Consider the following 16,187-nt stretch of genomic DNA (forward strand, 5'->3'; position numbering starts at 1 on the left):
CTTCTAGCTTTTTGCGTGTGCACTGTGCGAAATGAGGAACGGCCTATTTGAAATCCGTACTTCAAAACTGAATTATACAAACAGTTTTCTTCATCTTAATGGCTTAATTAACTTCAGGTCGGTGGCTCAGGTCCGCCAACAGTACACGTACGAACTCGGCGACTGTAGGATAGGCTTAAAATCTTGGCTGAACGCGATCGACATCCGCTCAAACTGCGTGTGCGAATGGCGAGTGCTAAAGTTCATGCAACCAACAATTCAACACCGCTTGCCACCCCTCCCCCATCACTTGCCCGTCCACAGGGAAACACAACTTCTCGCGAGAGCAACTTTTCACGCCAAGCAGTAGCTCATGAACCCAGCATGCACTGGGTGTAGCACTCCTGACGTCATACACGATGTGGCCTGTAACTGAGGAGGAGGTAAGGTAGGGTTTTCAAGACATTCAAATACATTCATTTTTAAAGAAAGGTGTGCAAGTGTCAAACTTGCTTTTTTGAGCACATGAGGGAAATGTGCAGAGGAACGTACCCAGCCAACTTCTTCGGCACCCGTTGACATCGAAAACTCGCCGGAGTTGCCTTTTAAGGCGCCCAAGGCAATATCCTTTCTCAGCGATGAAGGAAGGATATTGCCGCAAGATGGAGTGGCCAGTAAATGGGAAATGTACCGGGAGTAAAAGTCTATAGTTCAAATACTGGTGCAAGCAAAGATAAAAGGTGAAATTGAACGTTGGTTGTCAGAAATCCGTGAGAAAAAGCAGGCCGCACGCAGGATATCTTGACCTACACAAACTTATTAGGAAGGAAGTCTGCAACAATACAACAACATATCCCAGACGAAGATGGAAACAAACTCGAAGGGGTGCGGCGTTAAATTACATCCGAAAAATAGCAGTTGAATCATTCCGATGCAATGATGAAGTGGATGTAGAGAAAAGGGAGATCATGAAGGAGAACCAGATGGAAAAGGAACTGGTGCTGAGAAATTTCACCTGGAAGAAGGCCAAAGAGAAAATTCCTAAGCGTACAACCACAGGTTTATATGGGGTTCCCGTTAGGCTGATTAACGAAGTAGGATCAAAAAGCAAGGAAACTCTGTTGAAAGGAGTAGAAAAATGCTTACAAGATAGGCGAATGCGAGACAGTTGGTGATAAGGTAGAATGAAATTAATTTATAAAGGAAAGTGTAAAAAGATAGAATTCACTCATATAGTTGACCGCCACATTTTGTGTGATGTTCTGGAAGGGCAAGGCTTAGGTGACGATTGTATTGATCTTTTGAGAGATATTTCCCTATAAAATACAGTTTGTGCGAAATGGGAAGGGGTGCGGAGTGAGGCGAAAACTGATATCAACGAGGGACTGAGGCAGGGGTGCCCTTTATCCCCACTGCTGTTTATGATGTACATGGTAAGGACCGAAAGGGCGCTAGAGGGAAGTAATATCGGGGTTAACCTCTCATACAAACAGGCGGGTGCTATAGCAAAGCAGCATCTTCCAGGTTTGTTTAATGTTGACGACATTGTGTTGCTTGCTAACAAGCGAAGTGTTAGGCAACATCCGGCTGGTATCGGTGGACAAGAAGGTGGGAATCTAGGGTTGCAACATAGCAATAAGAAATTAGGTTTTATGGTATTTAAATAAAACAGTGAACAGACAGATTTAATACAGGGCCAGGAAATACCTCTGGTAAAAGGATACAAATACCTTTTTGTGTGGTTAAACAAAGGCGATATATATCTGGAGACACAGCGAAAGATGAAGAAGAATAGCGAAAGGAAAGATAAATGCGGCCATAATGAAACACAGAGCGTCATGGGGATACTATAGGTACGAGGTGCGCCGTAGTATGTGGAAAGGTGTAATAGTTACATGACTTACATGTGGAAATGCGGTTGCTAGCTTGAAGTCAGGGGCAACCAAAGGTCAGTGGGACGCCTCCCATGGGGCGCTCACGCGAACACTACAAATGAAGCTGCGCGGGGTGATGTGGGATGGACGAATTTGTAACTGAGAGAAGCTCAGGGCAAAATTGAGTTTGAACAACGACTTAGGAATGTGGAAGATAATAAATGGGTTGCTAGAGTGTTCAGATATTTGCACAGGAAAAACATTGATTCACAGTGGAGGAAAAGAACTAGGAAGGTTACCAGCAAACATGCGACCGGTGTAGTAAGTAACACGGCAACAAGGAACGTCAAAAGCAAAGTCAGAGAGGCTGAGACAATCACATAGATGGCGGCAAGGGAAAGAAACCTGCTTTCAGTAAATGCATAAAGCGAAACAACGAAATCCGGAAAAAAAACATTTTATGTTAACTTAAAGGGAAGCTCCTTACTTTTCGTAGATCAGGATGCCTTAGAACGCGTACTTGTAACGCGAGGTACAACAAGGAAGAAGAAATATGCTGCGGTAAAGCTATGGAAACGATGGAACATGTTTGGTTAGAATGCGGAGATATCTATCCAGCGGTCGGTTTAGGCTCCATAGGCCTGCTGGAAGCCCTTGGGTTCAGCCATAGCAGAAGGAAAGTAAACATGTACGCCATATAGATTAGTAAGAGGCGATCTAAAGTTTGGTGGCAGAAACGTATGGAGATCACCAGACAACGGAGGCGCACACACGAAAAGTTCCCTATAGAGGTTAAGAAAGCTTGCTGCTGGGAATTTTGTTCTTTTTTTTTCTTTTTCTCTTTAAATATAGGTAGGAGATTAGGCAAAATAACAACAAGAGCCTGGTGGCGCAACCCACCGCCCCATTTCAAAGGGATGCTCATAGCAGCCGTACATTCATCCATCCCGGCCTGCGCCGCCGCGGGAGCGTCTCAGAGTTTGTGCATATGGTACCTGCTACGCTTGCTTTCAGATGCCACCAAAATATTTGAACGCCCAATTCACTCTGTGAAGCTGGATTGCCAGCGAAGCTCTTACCATCCACTTAACCTGTTCTAGTCTAACGAATGAAATGAGTACACCGTAAACTGCAGTGTATAACCATTTATTGCACAACGACATTCACGACAGCTTTATGATCGCTGTGTTATACATTGAGGTTTTCCGTTTTGACAGGTGTCACGTTCTTCGCCAACGTTTGCTCGACACACGAGTCACGGTGGTGATTGGTAGTTTCGTTTCTCTGTAACACTTTAGTACACACTCTTCGAAGACAAAGTTTACAAACCATTTGTTTTCCTCTTTCGAAATATCGACGTTAAAGTCCCCCACGATGAAGAAAGGCGTGGTGTTATCTCTTGCCAACACTACGAAGTGTGTTTGCATGAACCGCTCTACGTCGACCTTGGAAGTGCCCGGCGAAATTTACACGGTGAAGGCGACAATTACATCGGGAGTTTTCACGAGACACACATCGCCTCAGTCGACCGGGTCAGACTTAAGAGGAAGTTTTAGCTCGGGTGCTCCTATCTAAATACACGTAAAAGGAGCATTCGTTTTTCTCGGCAACCACTGCACCAAATTTGACGAACTTTGTTGCATTTAAAAGAAAAAATTAAGATCTTGTGACTGTCGGTTTGGAATCTTTTATTTAGTCGTGAATTCTTTATTAAAAATTGGCAAAAATCGAAAATTTTCAGGAAACGACACTATCAAGTTTACAACCCTGTAACTCAGCAAGAAAAAAATGATACTACAATTCTGTGAATTGCATCTCATAGTACATCTAAAGCGGACAAAACTGATATGTCACACATGATTCTCAATAAATTTAATAATGTGTAAAGGCAGGTTTTGCAAAACCCTTGTATCCAACGTAACATATTCACGTAAGATGTAAAATGACATATTAAATTTGTTTGCTTTGAATTATCTAATGAATGCCGTTGACAGACCCACAATATCTGTTCTTGATAGTGAGCTATTAATTTGTAAACTTCGTGCTTTTCTTTTTTTTTTTTTGGAATTTCCAAATTTTTGAAGATTCCTTCAATAAAATTCCGATCCTAAATCTAAATTCGGCTTCCAACAGTCACTAGAATTCAACTTCCTCTCTCAAATCCAACAAAGTTAAATCAAATTGGTGAAGCGGTTATCTCAGAAAAGCATTTTTGCGTTTTACATGTATTTGAATAGGCCGCGTCGGATTGGGCCCGAGGTGAAGCTTCCTCTTAAGCCTGTACGCGGTCACGCACGCTTCTTGCGTAGGAAGCGACTCCGGCGGAGTGGTTGTCACTTCTTTTCGCGGCCGTTATTCCAACGTAGCCGGTCACTTCGGCGACTATGTCCATCCACGTTTCCGAGATACACAGCACCTTAACCTCGTTGAGTACGTAGTCATGCGTTACATCTTTGGAATGAAGACCAAGCGATCTCACGGTGAGAGAGGTAAGCGAGATCCAGTGCAGTGCAGTTCCCGCAAGATGGCAAGGCACGCCTTCGTGACGGTGGCCAGGTGATGGAGGCGAGTTTTCTGTGGACCGCCACGAAATAATCGCCGGTTGGTAGAGGTAAACAGCTTCGCTGTAAAATGCAGGTGCTGCGCTTTGGAGGGCGCGCACTGGGCCGCTATCGTGTAACCATTACAATCGTCCATAGCTTGAAGTAGGCGCTTGGAGTTGGCGTCTCAACAGCGTGCTGGTCACGTATGAAGAAGGAGGACGTAGACACGCGCCAGCAAAATGGCTCCAAAGCCTGCGCTCGGCGTCGAGGGGACCTGTGTCCGAAAGAAGCGTCGCGCTGAACAGGAGCGTCTTCGCTACGCAGCGAAACGTGGTGTAGACCGCTGTTGCCACGATGCGACGTGCCACGTGAGGCAACGATAACGCTGTACCCTCGCAGAGATTGTGAACAATGATGGACAACAACGCCTCAAGCAAAGACGTCCCCCTCTGTGTTCTGTAGACGCCGCCGACAAGCAGCGGTGGTGCACCCAAGGTAACGTGCAACATTAGCTCACCACTCCCGTGTTGGAATAAAGCTGCAGAAATTACAGATTCGCCGCCCAACATCACCGCTAATTATCGTCAATCACAGGAAGCAACATGCTTTGCATGCTGGCAGGGAGCATGCTGACCAATAGTTCGGGCGTTCGCGTGCGCTGATGATAGTGTGCCGAGTTCGTGCTTTCGCAAAACCGAAAAAAGCGATCGGTAGCCGCGCATTTGGGCGTATGTGGTGCGGCAACAACTTTTCGCCGCGCTGCTTCAGGCCACGTTCGACGCGCCGAACTACACGGCGAGCAAATCGCCGTCGATTCTGGCGTCGCCGGCTGTTAATTAGCACACTGAAGACGTAATATTAGACATAGTCCCCGAGGGATTCGTAACGGCATCCTGTGGCCACGCTGAAGAGGGGAAGCGCAAGCGCATCGAGGCTGCGCATGATCGATGGGCCACTGAGAGTGCCGATACGCGGTAAGATGGGCCCCAGCCCCGCCACAAAGACTGCCAAAGCTCGCGAGGTCCGATTCGCCCAGGCTCGTGATTCGTCTCGTGCTCGCTTGGAGCCGCAGGACGTCGAGCATGGTTTTGGCGCCCTAGCCAAAGAGAATCGCCCGTGACAGATGCGTGGCTGGCGACACTTCTGAAGATAAGAACAAGAGTCTACTAAGTTGCAACTCGGCCAAGGAAACCCGATGGCATCATCGTAACTGCGCATGAAATACGATTGAGATACAAATTAGGTGAATACAAAAAAAAGAATGACAGAATAGAGAAGTATATTAGGCATCTATACATCAGATCATTTGAACAACCATGTATGTCGACCTTTCGTCCTCAACGTTGACGCTTTCTCGATGCTTTCTATTGTTTATCGTCAGTGTTCATTCCCTTTTTGTTTGTTCGAGCGTAAACGTCATGAAATGCGCAGAAACTGTCTCTTTTTAGATTATTTCCTTTCAGTTTTTACTAATTACTGGTTTCATTAGTCGAGCCTGGACTGAAGTTCGAAACGCAAAATTGAAGCCGTGTAGTTATTAGGTTTGTCTGTCCAGCTGAAATCCTACTAGTAGCGTCCCTTTTGATTCATATTTCGCCAAACCCTCATAAAAATTTATTGACGCTCTAGTTAAGATATCCTGAATCTGCTTGACGCATGCTTCTCACAAACCATTAACAAATGGGACGCCTATGTATTTCTTAACACCCTTTGCTGTCGAATACCTCGAAAGGCAAGCTCGTGCTTCGACTTACATGAAAAAATAGCTTTTCAATACGGCCAGGCTTCGGTTTCGTAATTAGTGGATCTTGCTATCAGAAAACTTCGACATTGCGAAATGTCATGCCGGTTTTTCGCCATTTTTATAAATGCAACTTTTAAAACCATAACAGCTCTGTCAAATACGAGTTTCGAAAATTTTCTGGCAGTAAAAAAAAGAAACGAAAGGAAAACAACAGGTGATAAATTCATTATTTTGCTCGAACGTGGTTTACTTAGGAAGAATAGTATTTGAAACAAACCACCACCAACACGCTTCATGCAAAGCTGGCCTCAGTGATTGGCTGCTCCTCGTTTTTCTTGAAATGTCAAAAACATTGCCTCGGCTGCAATCATTTTAGAAGTCGCGCAACTTCTAAAAATTAATGCGGTACTACACTGATATTGATACCAGTACCTGCAAAGGAAATATCGTAACAGGTACGTTAATGAAGGGTTTGTTCATGGCAAAGAATTGAAGTTTTCCCTACACCTAACGCGTAGGAAACAATGGAAGTAAAGTTTTTTCATATTTTTAGCATTTGCAATTCAATCTTAACAAACACCTAACTTTTTAATAGGGCGTTCTTTACAACTATGTTCTTCAATCACTTACTGCCCATACACGAGTCGATCAGTGAGCAGCAATGTTTAATAGAATAAGTTATCTTTGTTATCTTTACTGTCTCCTAAAATATTTCCTGGAATCAAAAAAATCAAAATGCTCGCTTCTTTGATTACGCAAATGAGCCCACACGTACGTGTGAGGTAGATTTATTTTCGAGCAACAATCACTAAAGGTCACTCACTACAAAACACTCACTACGTGTGGCTGTCAGCTTCCTGCTGGAAACAATGGAGATTGTGCTCCTTCCATTTACTTTGCCGTTCTTTCTGTCGAAATGCGCAGGTGTGGTTTTCGACCAGGAAAGCTCTCCCGAGGAGCACAAATTGCTCTCGCAGTCTCTGGAAAGAGCAAAGCTGAACGTCAGTGACCCACCACATGTTGCGTCGGAGAATGTTGCAAGTGGGCATCCACCAGGTACCGGCACTTCGGACAGCGTTCGTCGCCTAAGCCTGGCTACCGTGACGCTGAACGCCGACGACATTTTACGGTCAGCCAAGAAGCGTGAGTACTGAATGATGTTTCAGTGGCTCCAAAATACGTTGCTTCGTATAGACCAACCTAGGTCCAGTCCGGCACTAAAACAATGAGGGCGCCAACCACCTAAACGAGGAACTTGATTCCAGTAATATTTCCAGCATGGGGTCTGGACATGGTTGTCAAACCAAAGTACAATCTTGTACTTGTAATGCGCGGACGGGTGACTCGTGAGTGAGGTGCTCAATGAATGACACAACTTCGGGGTGAGTGGAGCCTGCTGGTGGCAGTGGAATTTGAACCCGTTGAGAGCGCAGAGCCGTGTTCGCAAAACGAGGACAGAGGTCGGACAACTACTCAGTCAGTGCGACTAGGCGTTCCAGTTTACCCATTGTTATTGTTTTGAGTGAAATTCGTGTTGTTTGTAAAAAAAAATTTACGTTGAACTCTCTCCTTTATTTCTGCAAACGTACATGTATGCCCTGCTAAGAGTAGGAGCCAATTAAAATAACGGGCCCTTCACACGTGACCTACGCGATGGCGTTATATGGCACGTATAGTTCCAGACGTCGTGCATATATTTGGAAGTCACTCGATGTGCTCGTCCAGCGTGTGGATGTCGTTTGCAGATGCGAAAAACGCAATATCGTCTGCATAAACATAAGTAGTTACTTCTTGATGACAAGGTAGAATGCTCATGAGAATATTAAAAAGCACCGGGGAAAGGACTGAGCCTTGCGGTACGCCTCTCGTTTGTTTGTGCTTAAAAGAAGAAAAGCCGCTTTTGTAGCAATAGAATTCTCTAAGAATGACTGAATCCACGCTACTATATACCCAGGAACACCACATGATGTTAACCGATTGATCAATACAGTGTGCTCCACAGTGTCGTATGCTTTAGCGATATCGAGCGTCACTAAGGCAGCGTATTTCTTATGACGTCGTGCTAGTTGTATTCGGCTTTCTAAGTCGACGAGGGCATGCCAGGTGGAGCAGCCGGCCCTGAAACCAATCTGACAGGGACTATGAATGTAATTATCAGTAATAAATCTTATGATATGAAGGTAAGAAGCCTCTCAATGAATTTTACTGCGTTTGATGTAAGTGCAATGGGCCTAATGTTATCCAATACATACCTTCCTTCTTGTTTCTTACGCATCAATATTACTTTGGCGAGCTTCCATTGCAACGGAATCCAAGCATATTTAATTGAAAAATTGACCAGGTCTAAAAGAACGTTAGGCGATTGCTGTAACAATATTTTTAATATTGCATTTGTGACACCGTCAGGGCCAGGGGCTGAATTCCGCAAGCATAGTGCAGTGTCATTTAGTTCTGGTAAGGAAATTGGAGTGAAGCCATCCGAAGAACCTAATGCAGAATTGATAGCCGGAAGCCGGGCCGTCAATCCATTTTCTAAGCCTTTGGCAATCTCTTCTAGGGAGGCGCTCAATTCTTGCGGGGTCAGAACAATTGAGCCTAATGTTAAGGGTGCTGGTAGCACCTTCCTAGTACGGAGAAATGCAAATAAAGCACGCTTATTTTTTGAATTTGACAGATAATCGTAATGCCTAATATCGTATTCGTGTTTGGCTCGATTAATAGTAGGCCTAAGTACACCAGCCTGAAACTGATAATTTTTCTAATTTGGCGGGCACTGATTATGCAGAAGCATTTTCCAAGCGGCTTTTCTTTTTTTTTTAGTCCCACGTACACTCATTATTCCAGCAACGGCAAGCGATGCCTTTAGCCGAAGGGATGACAAATTCAGCTTGCTTTTGCAAATCCTCTAGAATTGAGCAAATGGTTGAAGCAATTTCCTTATCAGTGGTATTAGCAAGTTTCGAAACGGCTGAACGCAAGGAAGTCTTAAATTTCGTCTGGTTCACAAATATTCATGCCTGATATCCTAAATATGTTATTGGACAAATGATTTTAAATGACACAGGAAGGTGATCATTGTTGGATGCTGATTCAACCGTTTCCCACGAAAAAACCTTGATGCCAGCGCTACAAAATGTTAAATCAAAACACCGAACAAAAGGGACCTCTAGGAAACGTTACTTGGCCTGTGTTCTGACATGAAAGGCGACTATCAATAGACCACTCCCATAGACGCTTACCACACAAATGAGTTTTTAGCCCCCACGACACGTGATGCGAATTAAAATCCCCTACAAACAAAATTTCTTTTCTACAGGCAACCACAACCCTTGGGGAAATATGCATTTATAATTGAAAATGGATGGTACCCTGGGAGACATGAATCTATTTCCAAAATTTCGCAGTCGGAATCCATGACTTGAAAAGAAATTTTTGCCTTGCGACAAATTTTACTAGAAGCAAGTATCCGTAATCCTCCACATCGCGAGTGTCGAGCTAATCGGAAAGACCGAAAACCTCTTAAATGAAACTTTTTATCTGGTGAAAGCCAAGTTTCTTGAAGAAGTAAGACATCTGGATTGAATTGAATAGATAGGCAAGATAAATCTGTTACAGCTGAAAATATAGAGCGACAGCTCCACTGCAGTACTTTCAACTGTCCAATGGTGTTGAACGCACAGCAGCGGCAACTGCCGCCTTTAGAGTACTTTCTGTAAGCATAGGAGATGGTTTACTCTTTCTTTATCTTGGTTTCATAGTTTTGGAAATTGGGGATCCCATACATTTAGGATCTCGAGTGTCAAGTTCCATATCTGTGACACTAACAGTGCCTGAATAAGAGGGCTCATCCTCGCCTGGTTTGACTAGCGGAGTAATGTCTGTGGAATGTTCTGCAAATGTACAAGGCGTCTCTACCTCGTTGCTAGGCATTCGAGCTGTGGCGTTAGATACTGGAGACTGCATTGGTGTCTTAGTGGACTGCATTATTTGCATCATCTGACTGGAAATAATTTGCGCTAAGCAATCAGAGAGAGCGAATATCAATTTATCCATAGCTTTAGCCATTGCTATTTCCACAGCAGAGTAAATTGCTTCGGAGAGATTAAGATCCGCTCTTGGAGTGTTGCACCCTGTAACACCAGAGTATCCGAAGGCCCTGTCTATAATAACTGCAATTGCATCTCTTCGGGAGCAGCGACGGCGGTCAATTACTTCAAGAATTTGTATTTCTTGAGCGCGAGCTGAGCAGTTTTCCGAGCCCCCCGCAGCGCATGCTGTCCTCTTCCTTCTCTTCTCTCTTTTCCGATTGCCGCCCCTATTTTGCTGGGCTGTGGCTTGTTCCTTCTTTGGATTATATTGCATTCGTCAAGGACGTCTCACACCACCCGCATTGCCAACTCTTCCTTCCCTTTGTGGCGCTTCCTCTGTGACAAGGGGAGCTCGTTACTGGAAAATCAGTAGCGCCAAGCATAGCGTCGGAACTGTCCTCCGACTATCTTCTCAGCGTGCCTCTCGCATTCCACTCTTGCGCGTGACAAGCAGCATGTTGTCTACTGCAGTCATAACAGCATATTACGCACAAAGTTTTGATCGTGCAAACCCGCACCTACTCATTTACAGATTTAATTGTGCTATTTAACATGGTAATAATGTAATCGAAACTGCAGTCGCAATCGCTGGGCCGCATCTTCTTCGTCGGTCGACTACCGCTGCCTCTGTTGCCGAGCCTGTTGTTCTCTGCGCTCGGCGCGACGAATCTCTTCTTTATACATTTCCGACGACGACCGTGATTTACTTTTATATTTATTCCAAACATACATGCGCAGGCGTATGTGGGAAAAGAGGCTGTGCGCGCGAGAAGCGCGTGAAGAAACGCTGTTATGAAAAGACGTCACACAGAGAGAGGCGACATCCAGGTTGGTAGGCTAGTAGTGCTCTCGCGCTAAAGCAGTGCTATGATGTTTGGATGTCTTTCAGCGGTAGTCATGGTTGTCAAAGGGGGGAAGGAATCCCTTAAGCTATCATTTTAACGGCTTTTTTCTTCACCTCCTGATAACATGTACTGCGACGACGCAAAATTACGCAATCATAGACACATTTTCTTGAAAGAGAACGTAAGGAAACTGAATACAGACAGTTTTGTAGATTTTCCGTATATAACGAGTATATTGTTTCCTGCTAACAAAGAGCATGGATGTAAGAGGCAATTCTTTGGTTACCCTTCTTGTTCGATTTTGCTCGGAATCTGCGGTCTCCTGGCTGTCCATACTCCCGTATGTCAGACAGAATTTCGCACGGGCATTTCTTCTTCAGGCTTATCAGATCTCCGTCACACGGGGGGGGTGGGGGGGGGGCGGTGACTGTTGAGCAAGTCGATCAAGGGTTTAAAAATGGAGTAATAAATGGGGCCTGCAGTACTGGAGTGGCAACTGCCACCATAGTCAAGAAGAAAAGGCAGTTCAAGGATATTTTTTACGGATTCTGTCCACCTAAATGGCTTATCATATATACGGCTGTTTTGAGCTCGTACGAATAGACGACGCTTTCGAGTTTCTTCACTCGGCTTTGTTCATTTTCTGACTTGACGTACAGTCCGGATAAAGCCAAATGCCGATGCACCCGTGAGACATACCACCTCCATAGCGCCAGCCGGCAAGCTTGAATTTAATGCCATGCTGTTTGGTGCAAGCAATGCTGCAGCCACATAGCAGTGCTAAAGGACACCGTCTTGCCTGGACTAAAGAGGGAAATCTGGTTATGTCGAGACGAAGCTACATGTTTGCAGCGACGCGTTCGACGATCCTAATGTGCAGGCTTGTAGTCGGTTTTCACCTCAGAAAGAGGGCCCTCCCTACCTGTCCTCTCATAGCTTTCTCTCTCTCTCTCTCTCATAATAAAAATAAATTTTGGTGAACGTTATGCGAAGGTGGTCGGACTGCTGATGAACAAGGAGGATATTAGATACTGGTCTGTGGCACCTACTGTGAACTTGTCCAGGCACACGACATGTACGGTTGCCCTCGCTCAAATGGTCTGGCCTCTGCAGGGATCGGGATTCTGCCTTTAGCAAGTGAATTAAAGATGGCTGTAATCACAGTGCCTTCCGCGGCTTCCTCCACAGCGCGCGGTTACAATAATCTTGAAGAATTTGTTTCTGAACCTTAAGGCGACCCATCTTATAAAGACACTTTAGCATACACTAAAGAGGATGAAGGCGAAAGCCTGCGCTCTCACGATACTATAATTAAATTACTTGACATTCTCATTCGAATGCGTTGTCACTTCATATTGCTTGTTTTATCCCACCAAATGTCGTAGGTTCGAGTGCATTAACTAGCTCTTCCTTAATTAAATGTGTTTTAATTAAGTTCGCACTAATTAACTCCAGGCGTCGTGGCTTCGACTCCCACCAAAGGTCATGCGTTCGACTCCGACGAATTGATGGCTGGTGCCATCAATTTTGGTGCCATTGCGTAATGGTCCCAACAAAGGTCGAGTGTTCGACTGCCACTCAACGTCGTGGGTTCGAGTGCCTTAATTAGATTTGCCCCCAGTAACACCAAAGGACGTGGGTTTTACTCCCACCAATGATCGTGGGTTTGACGATCAGTGGTAGCACCATCAATTATGGGGCTATTCAATTGTCATGCCATAACGCCGGGCGGTCAATCTGGCGGATTTTCCGGCCGATGAGCCACTTAAGGCTTTCGCCTTTAAAGAAGATGAGAGACCACCTAGCATACGGTGAGAGAGGTATCTCTGAAGGTTGCTAAGTTGTTGCTTTAACTTTTGCTCATTTATCCATTACTTGCACAGTTTTTCGACACGCTCATTACTCATATGCATCTGTCTGTCTGTCTGTCTGTCTGTCTGTCTGTCTGTCTGTCTGTCTGTCTGTCTGTCTGTCTGTCTGTCTGTCTGTCTGTCTGTCTGTCTGTCTGTCTGTCTGTCTGTCTGTCTGTCTGTCTGTCTGTCTGTCTGTCTGTCTGTCTGTCTGTCTGTCTGTCTGTCTGTCTGTCTGTCTGTCTGTCTGTCTGTCTGTCTGTCTGTCTGTCTGTCTGTCTGTCTGTCTGTCTGTCTGTCTGTCTGTCTGTCTGTCTGTCTGTCTGTCTGTCTGTCTGTCTGTCTGTCTGTCTGTCTGTCTGTCTGTCTGTCTGTCTGTCTGTCTGTCTGTCTGTCTGTCTGTCTGTCTGTCTGTCTGTCTGTCTGTCTGTCTGTCTGTCTGTCTGTCTGTCTGTCTGTCTGTCTGTCTGTCTGTCTGTCTGTCTGTCTGTCTGTCTGTCTGTCTGTCTGTCTGTCTGTCTGTCTGTCTGTCTGTCTGTCTGTCTGTCTGTCTGTCTGTCTGTCTGTCTGTCTGTCTGTCTGTCTGTCTGTCTGTCTGTCTGTCTGTCTGTCTGTCTGTCTGTCTGTCTGTCTGTCTGTCTGTCTGTCTGTCTGTCTGTCTGTCTGTCTGTCTGTCTGTCTGTCTGTCTGTCTGTCTGTCTGTCTGTCTGTCTGTCTGTCTGTCTGTCTGTCTGTCTGTCTGTCTGTCTGTCTGTCTGTCTGTCTGTCTGTCTGTCTGTCTGTCTGTCTGTCTGTCTGTCTGTCTGTCTGTCTGTCTGTCTGTCTGTCTGTCTGTCTGTCTGTCTGTCTGTCTGTCTGTCTGTCTGTCTGTCTGTCTGTCTGTCTGTCTGTCTGTCTGTCTGTCTGTCTGTCTGTCTGTCTGTCTGTCTGTCTGTCTGTCTGTCTGTCTGTCTGTCTGTCTGTCTGTCTGTCTGTCTGTCTGTCTGTCTGTCTGTCTGTCTGTCTGTCTGTCTGTCTGTCTGTCTGTCTGTCTGTCTGTCTGTCTGTCTGTCTGTCTGTCTGTCTGTCTGTCTGTCTGTCTGTGCACCCGCCACCGAAGCTAATTGGCTAGGCATTTCTGCTGCTGTGTACGACCTGGTGGGTTTGATTCCAGGCCGCTTTGCCGGCATTTAGATAAACGCTAAATCTAGAAAAAAGCTCGTCTTCTTCTGTTTTGGCTTATGTCAAAGAAGTCCTGGCGGTCAAAATTATTAGGCAGTGATCGAATGCAGCTTCTTTCATAAACCGTCTATTGATTTTTGACATCAGATCTCACGAATCAATCTATTGTTATGAATGTAGCGAACAAAGGTGTTTACTGCGTATGCGCACTATATATATGTACACTTTACTGTGGCCAGTGTGCAGAATTCTCGAGCAAGGCTTGCTGGCAGTGCTGGGACCGCGGCAGCCGGAGACAGCATCGCTGGTACGCACCGCTTGCTTCAGGCACAGGATGGCACTCTTCTACTCTCACCGTGACGACGACGCTTACTTTCGAGTCGCTCCTGACTCGGTGTCCATTACGCTCTCGCCGTCACCCGTAGAGCTTAGCCAGGCGCTGAGGGATCTTGTGGAAGCACAGCAATGGGCACACTTCACGATTATCTACGAAAGACCGGAGGGTAAGTTCAATAGGGAGAGACAGATAAAACTTTTATTGTTTTTCCGATACTGTTGACTAATTCACGATCCTGTGTTTTGCCAGCATTATGGTCCGGCGGTATCAGATTCCGTGGGTTGCACACGAAGGCGCAGGTGTCTCTGGCAGCAGTTACTGTGCAGATATGAGGGAGGAATGCGGAAGTGCAAGTGTACTTTAGCCTTGAAGTGAAATGACCCTATGTGTTAAAAATTTATCAGAAATCGCAGCTACCACATCTCTCGGCTATCTCTTGGTACGTCTCTAAATATCATTTGTCGTTTGTTTTATTATTACACAATTGCGTGTATTAGAGTTCTTTCCTTGGCATTACGGTAGCGCCGGTTACATTATGGTAACACAAGCACTATGTCTTGTGTTACCGAAACAAGCACTTGTTTCTGAAATCTCCTATGTTGATGGCCTGTTCAATTTTCTCGCCAATGTCCACTGGCTGTAAAAATCTGAAATATTATTAATATTGATTTGATCGTTCCCCTATGCTTCATAGGTGAAATGGAATATACAGTTGAATAGAATTTATCAATAAATATCTATGTAGTTTGTCTTCATTTTTCCTGCACCTTTGCATTTCTCACGTATTGATTTATTCAATAGCAAAATACCCATCCCCACAACCTACCTCGACCATGCTGCAAGTGTAATGCGTTACGTTACTCCTGTATAATTTATGCCAGAAATAGGAACGCCCATAATAAAAATGATCTTTCTCCTCTCAGAAGGAAAGGAAGGTTCTGATTTCTAACCAACGAAAGAAGAAAGGGTATAAGGGAGAAACATAGGCGTAATTTTAAATATAGGTCCAATGTATGTATTTCCTGACAGCATTTCATTCTCGAATCTTGCAGTGTCAAATTGTCTGACCTGACCAACGTGATAATCGTAGCTTAGACGACATCGTTAAGACCTGCGTTAGCTGATCGGCTTCTACCTACTCGACTACGCAAGTATCCGACCAATCGTTGCATTTCCTAGCGCTGGTGCGACTTCGTGGGCTCCTCAACATGCAATCACACTTTGGTGGCCAGCCTGTACCGGTGTCGCTTCGGATGCTGACAGAGAAGGAAGATCCACGGCCCTTGTTGCGGGAAATCGCAAAGTCTGGAGACAGCAACGTTGTCCTGGACCTTGCCGCGGAGAGGCTTTCCAAAGTGCTCAAAGTGGTAAGGTTATTCACGCTTTGCAAAAACCGGAACCGTGTGACTTAGAAATAAATGCACCGGTATTCTCTTGATAGAACCTTGTGGGCTATTTAGTGCTTTGGCAGATCGTAAGTAAAATATTGATTATGTGTTTTCTTTTCTATAGGAAGCATCAGTAACTAATTAATGCGGGAATAGAAATGAGACACCGAAGGACGCTTTATATACTGTTGATCGAAATTTCCACTATAATTCTTATTATGAAATTTGCGTATTTATGCGGCAGAAACGTGAAAACGCCATTGATTATTCGTTGGAAACGTACCGCCGTGTGATAATATTTATTTATCCATCAGGCGATTCTGATAGGTCTCATGGTCGGAAATTCCGGAGAACACAGACAGCTTATGAAAAGCGTGC

At 45.0% G+C, this 16,187-nt stretch overlaps 1 protein-coding gene across 3 annotated transcripts in view; it reads left to right on the top strand.

Moving 5' to 3' along the window:
• The window catches only part of LOC126523656 (glutamate receptor ionotropic, kainate 2-like), a 188,529-nt gene that overhangs the window by 120,013 nt on the left and 52,329 nt on the right, over window positions 1–16,187 (top strand). For all 3 annotated transcript variants that reach the window (XM_050172254.2, XM_050172255.2, XM_055066949.1), the window contains exons 3-5: window positions 7,065–7,283; window positions 14,324–14,587; window positions 15,601–15,788. In XM_050172254.2, the coding sequence (XP_050028211.1) occupies window positions 7,065–7,283; window positions 14,324–14,587; window positions 15,601–15,788 (671 nt within the window). The remainder of the gene's footprint in view (window positions 1–7,064; window positions 7,284–14,323; window positions 14,588–15,600; window positions 15,789–16,187) is intronic.

This window comes from Dermacentor andersoni, chromosome 6 (genome assembly GCF_023375885.2).
Source record: "Dermacentor andersoni chromosome 6, qqDerAnde1_hic_scaffold, whole genome shotgun sequence".
In the NCBI taxonomy this organism is placed as follows: domain Eukaryota; kingdom Metazoa; phylum Arthropoda; class Arachnida; order Ixodida; family Ixodidae; genus Dermacentor; species Dermacentor andersoni.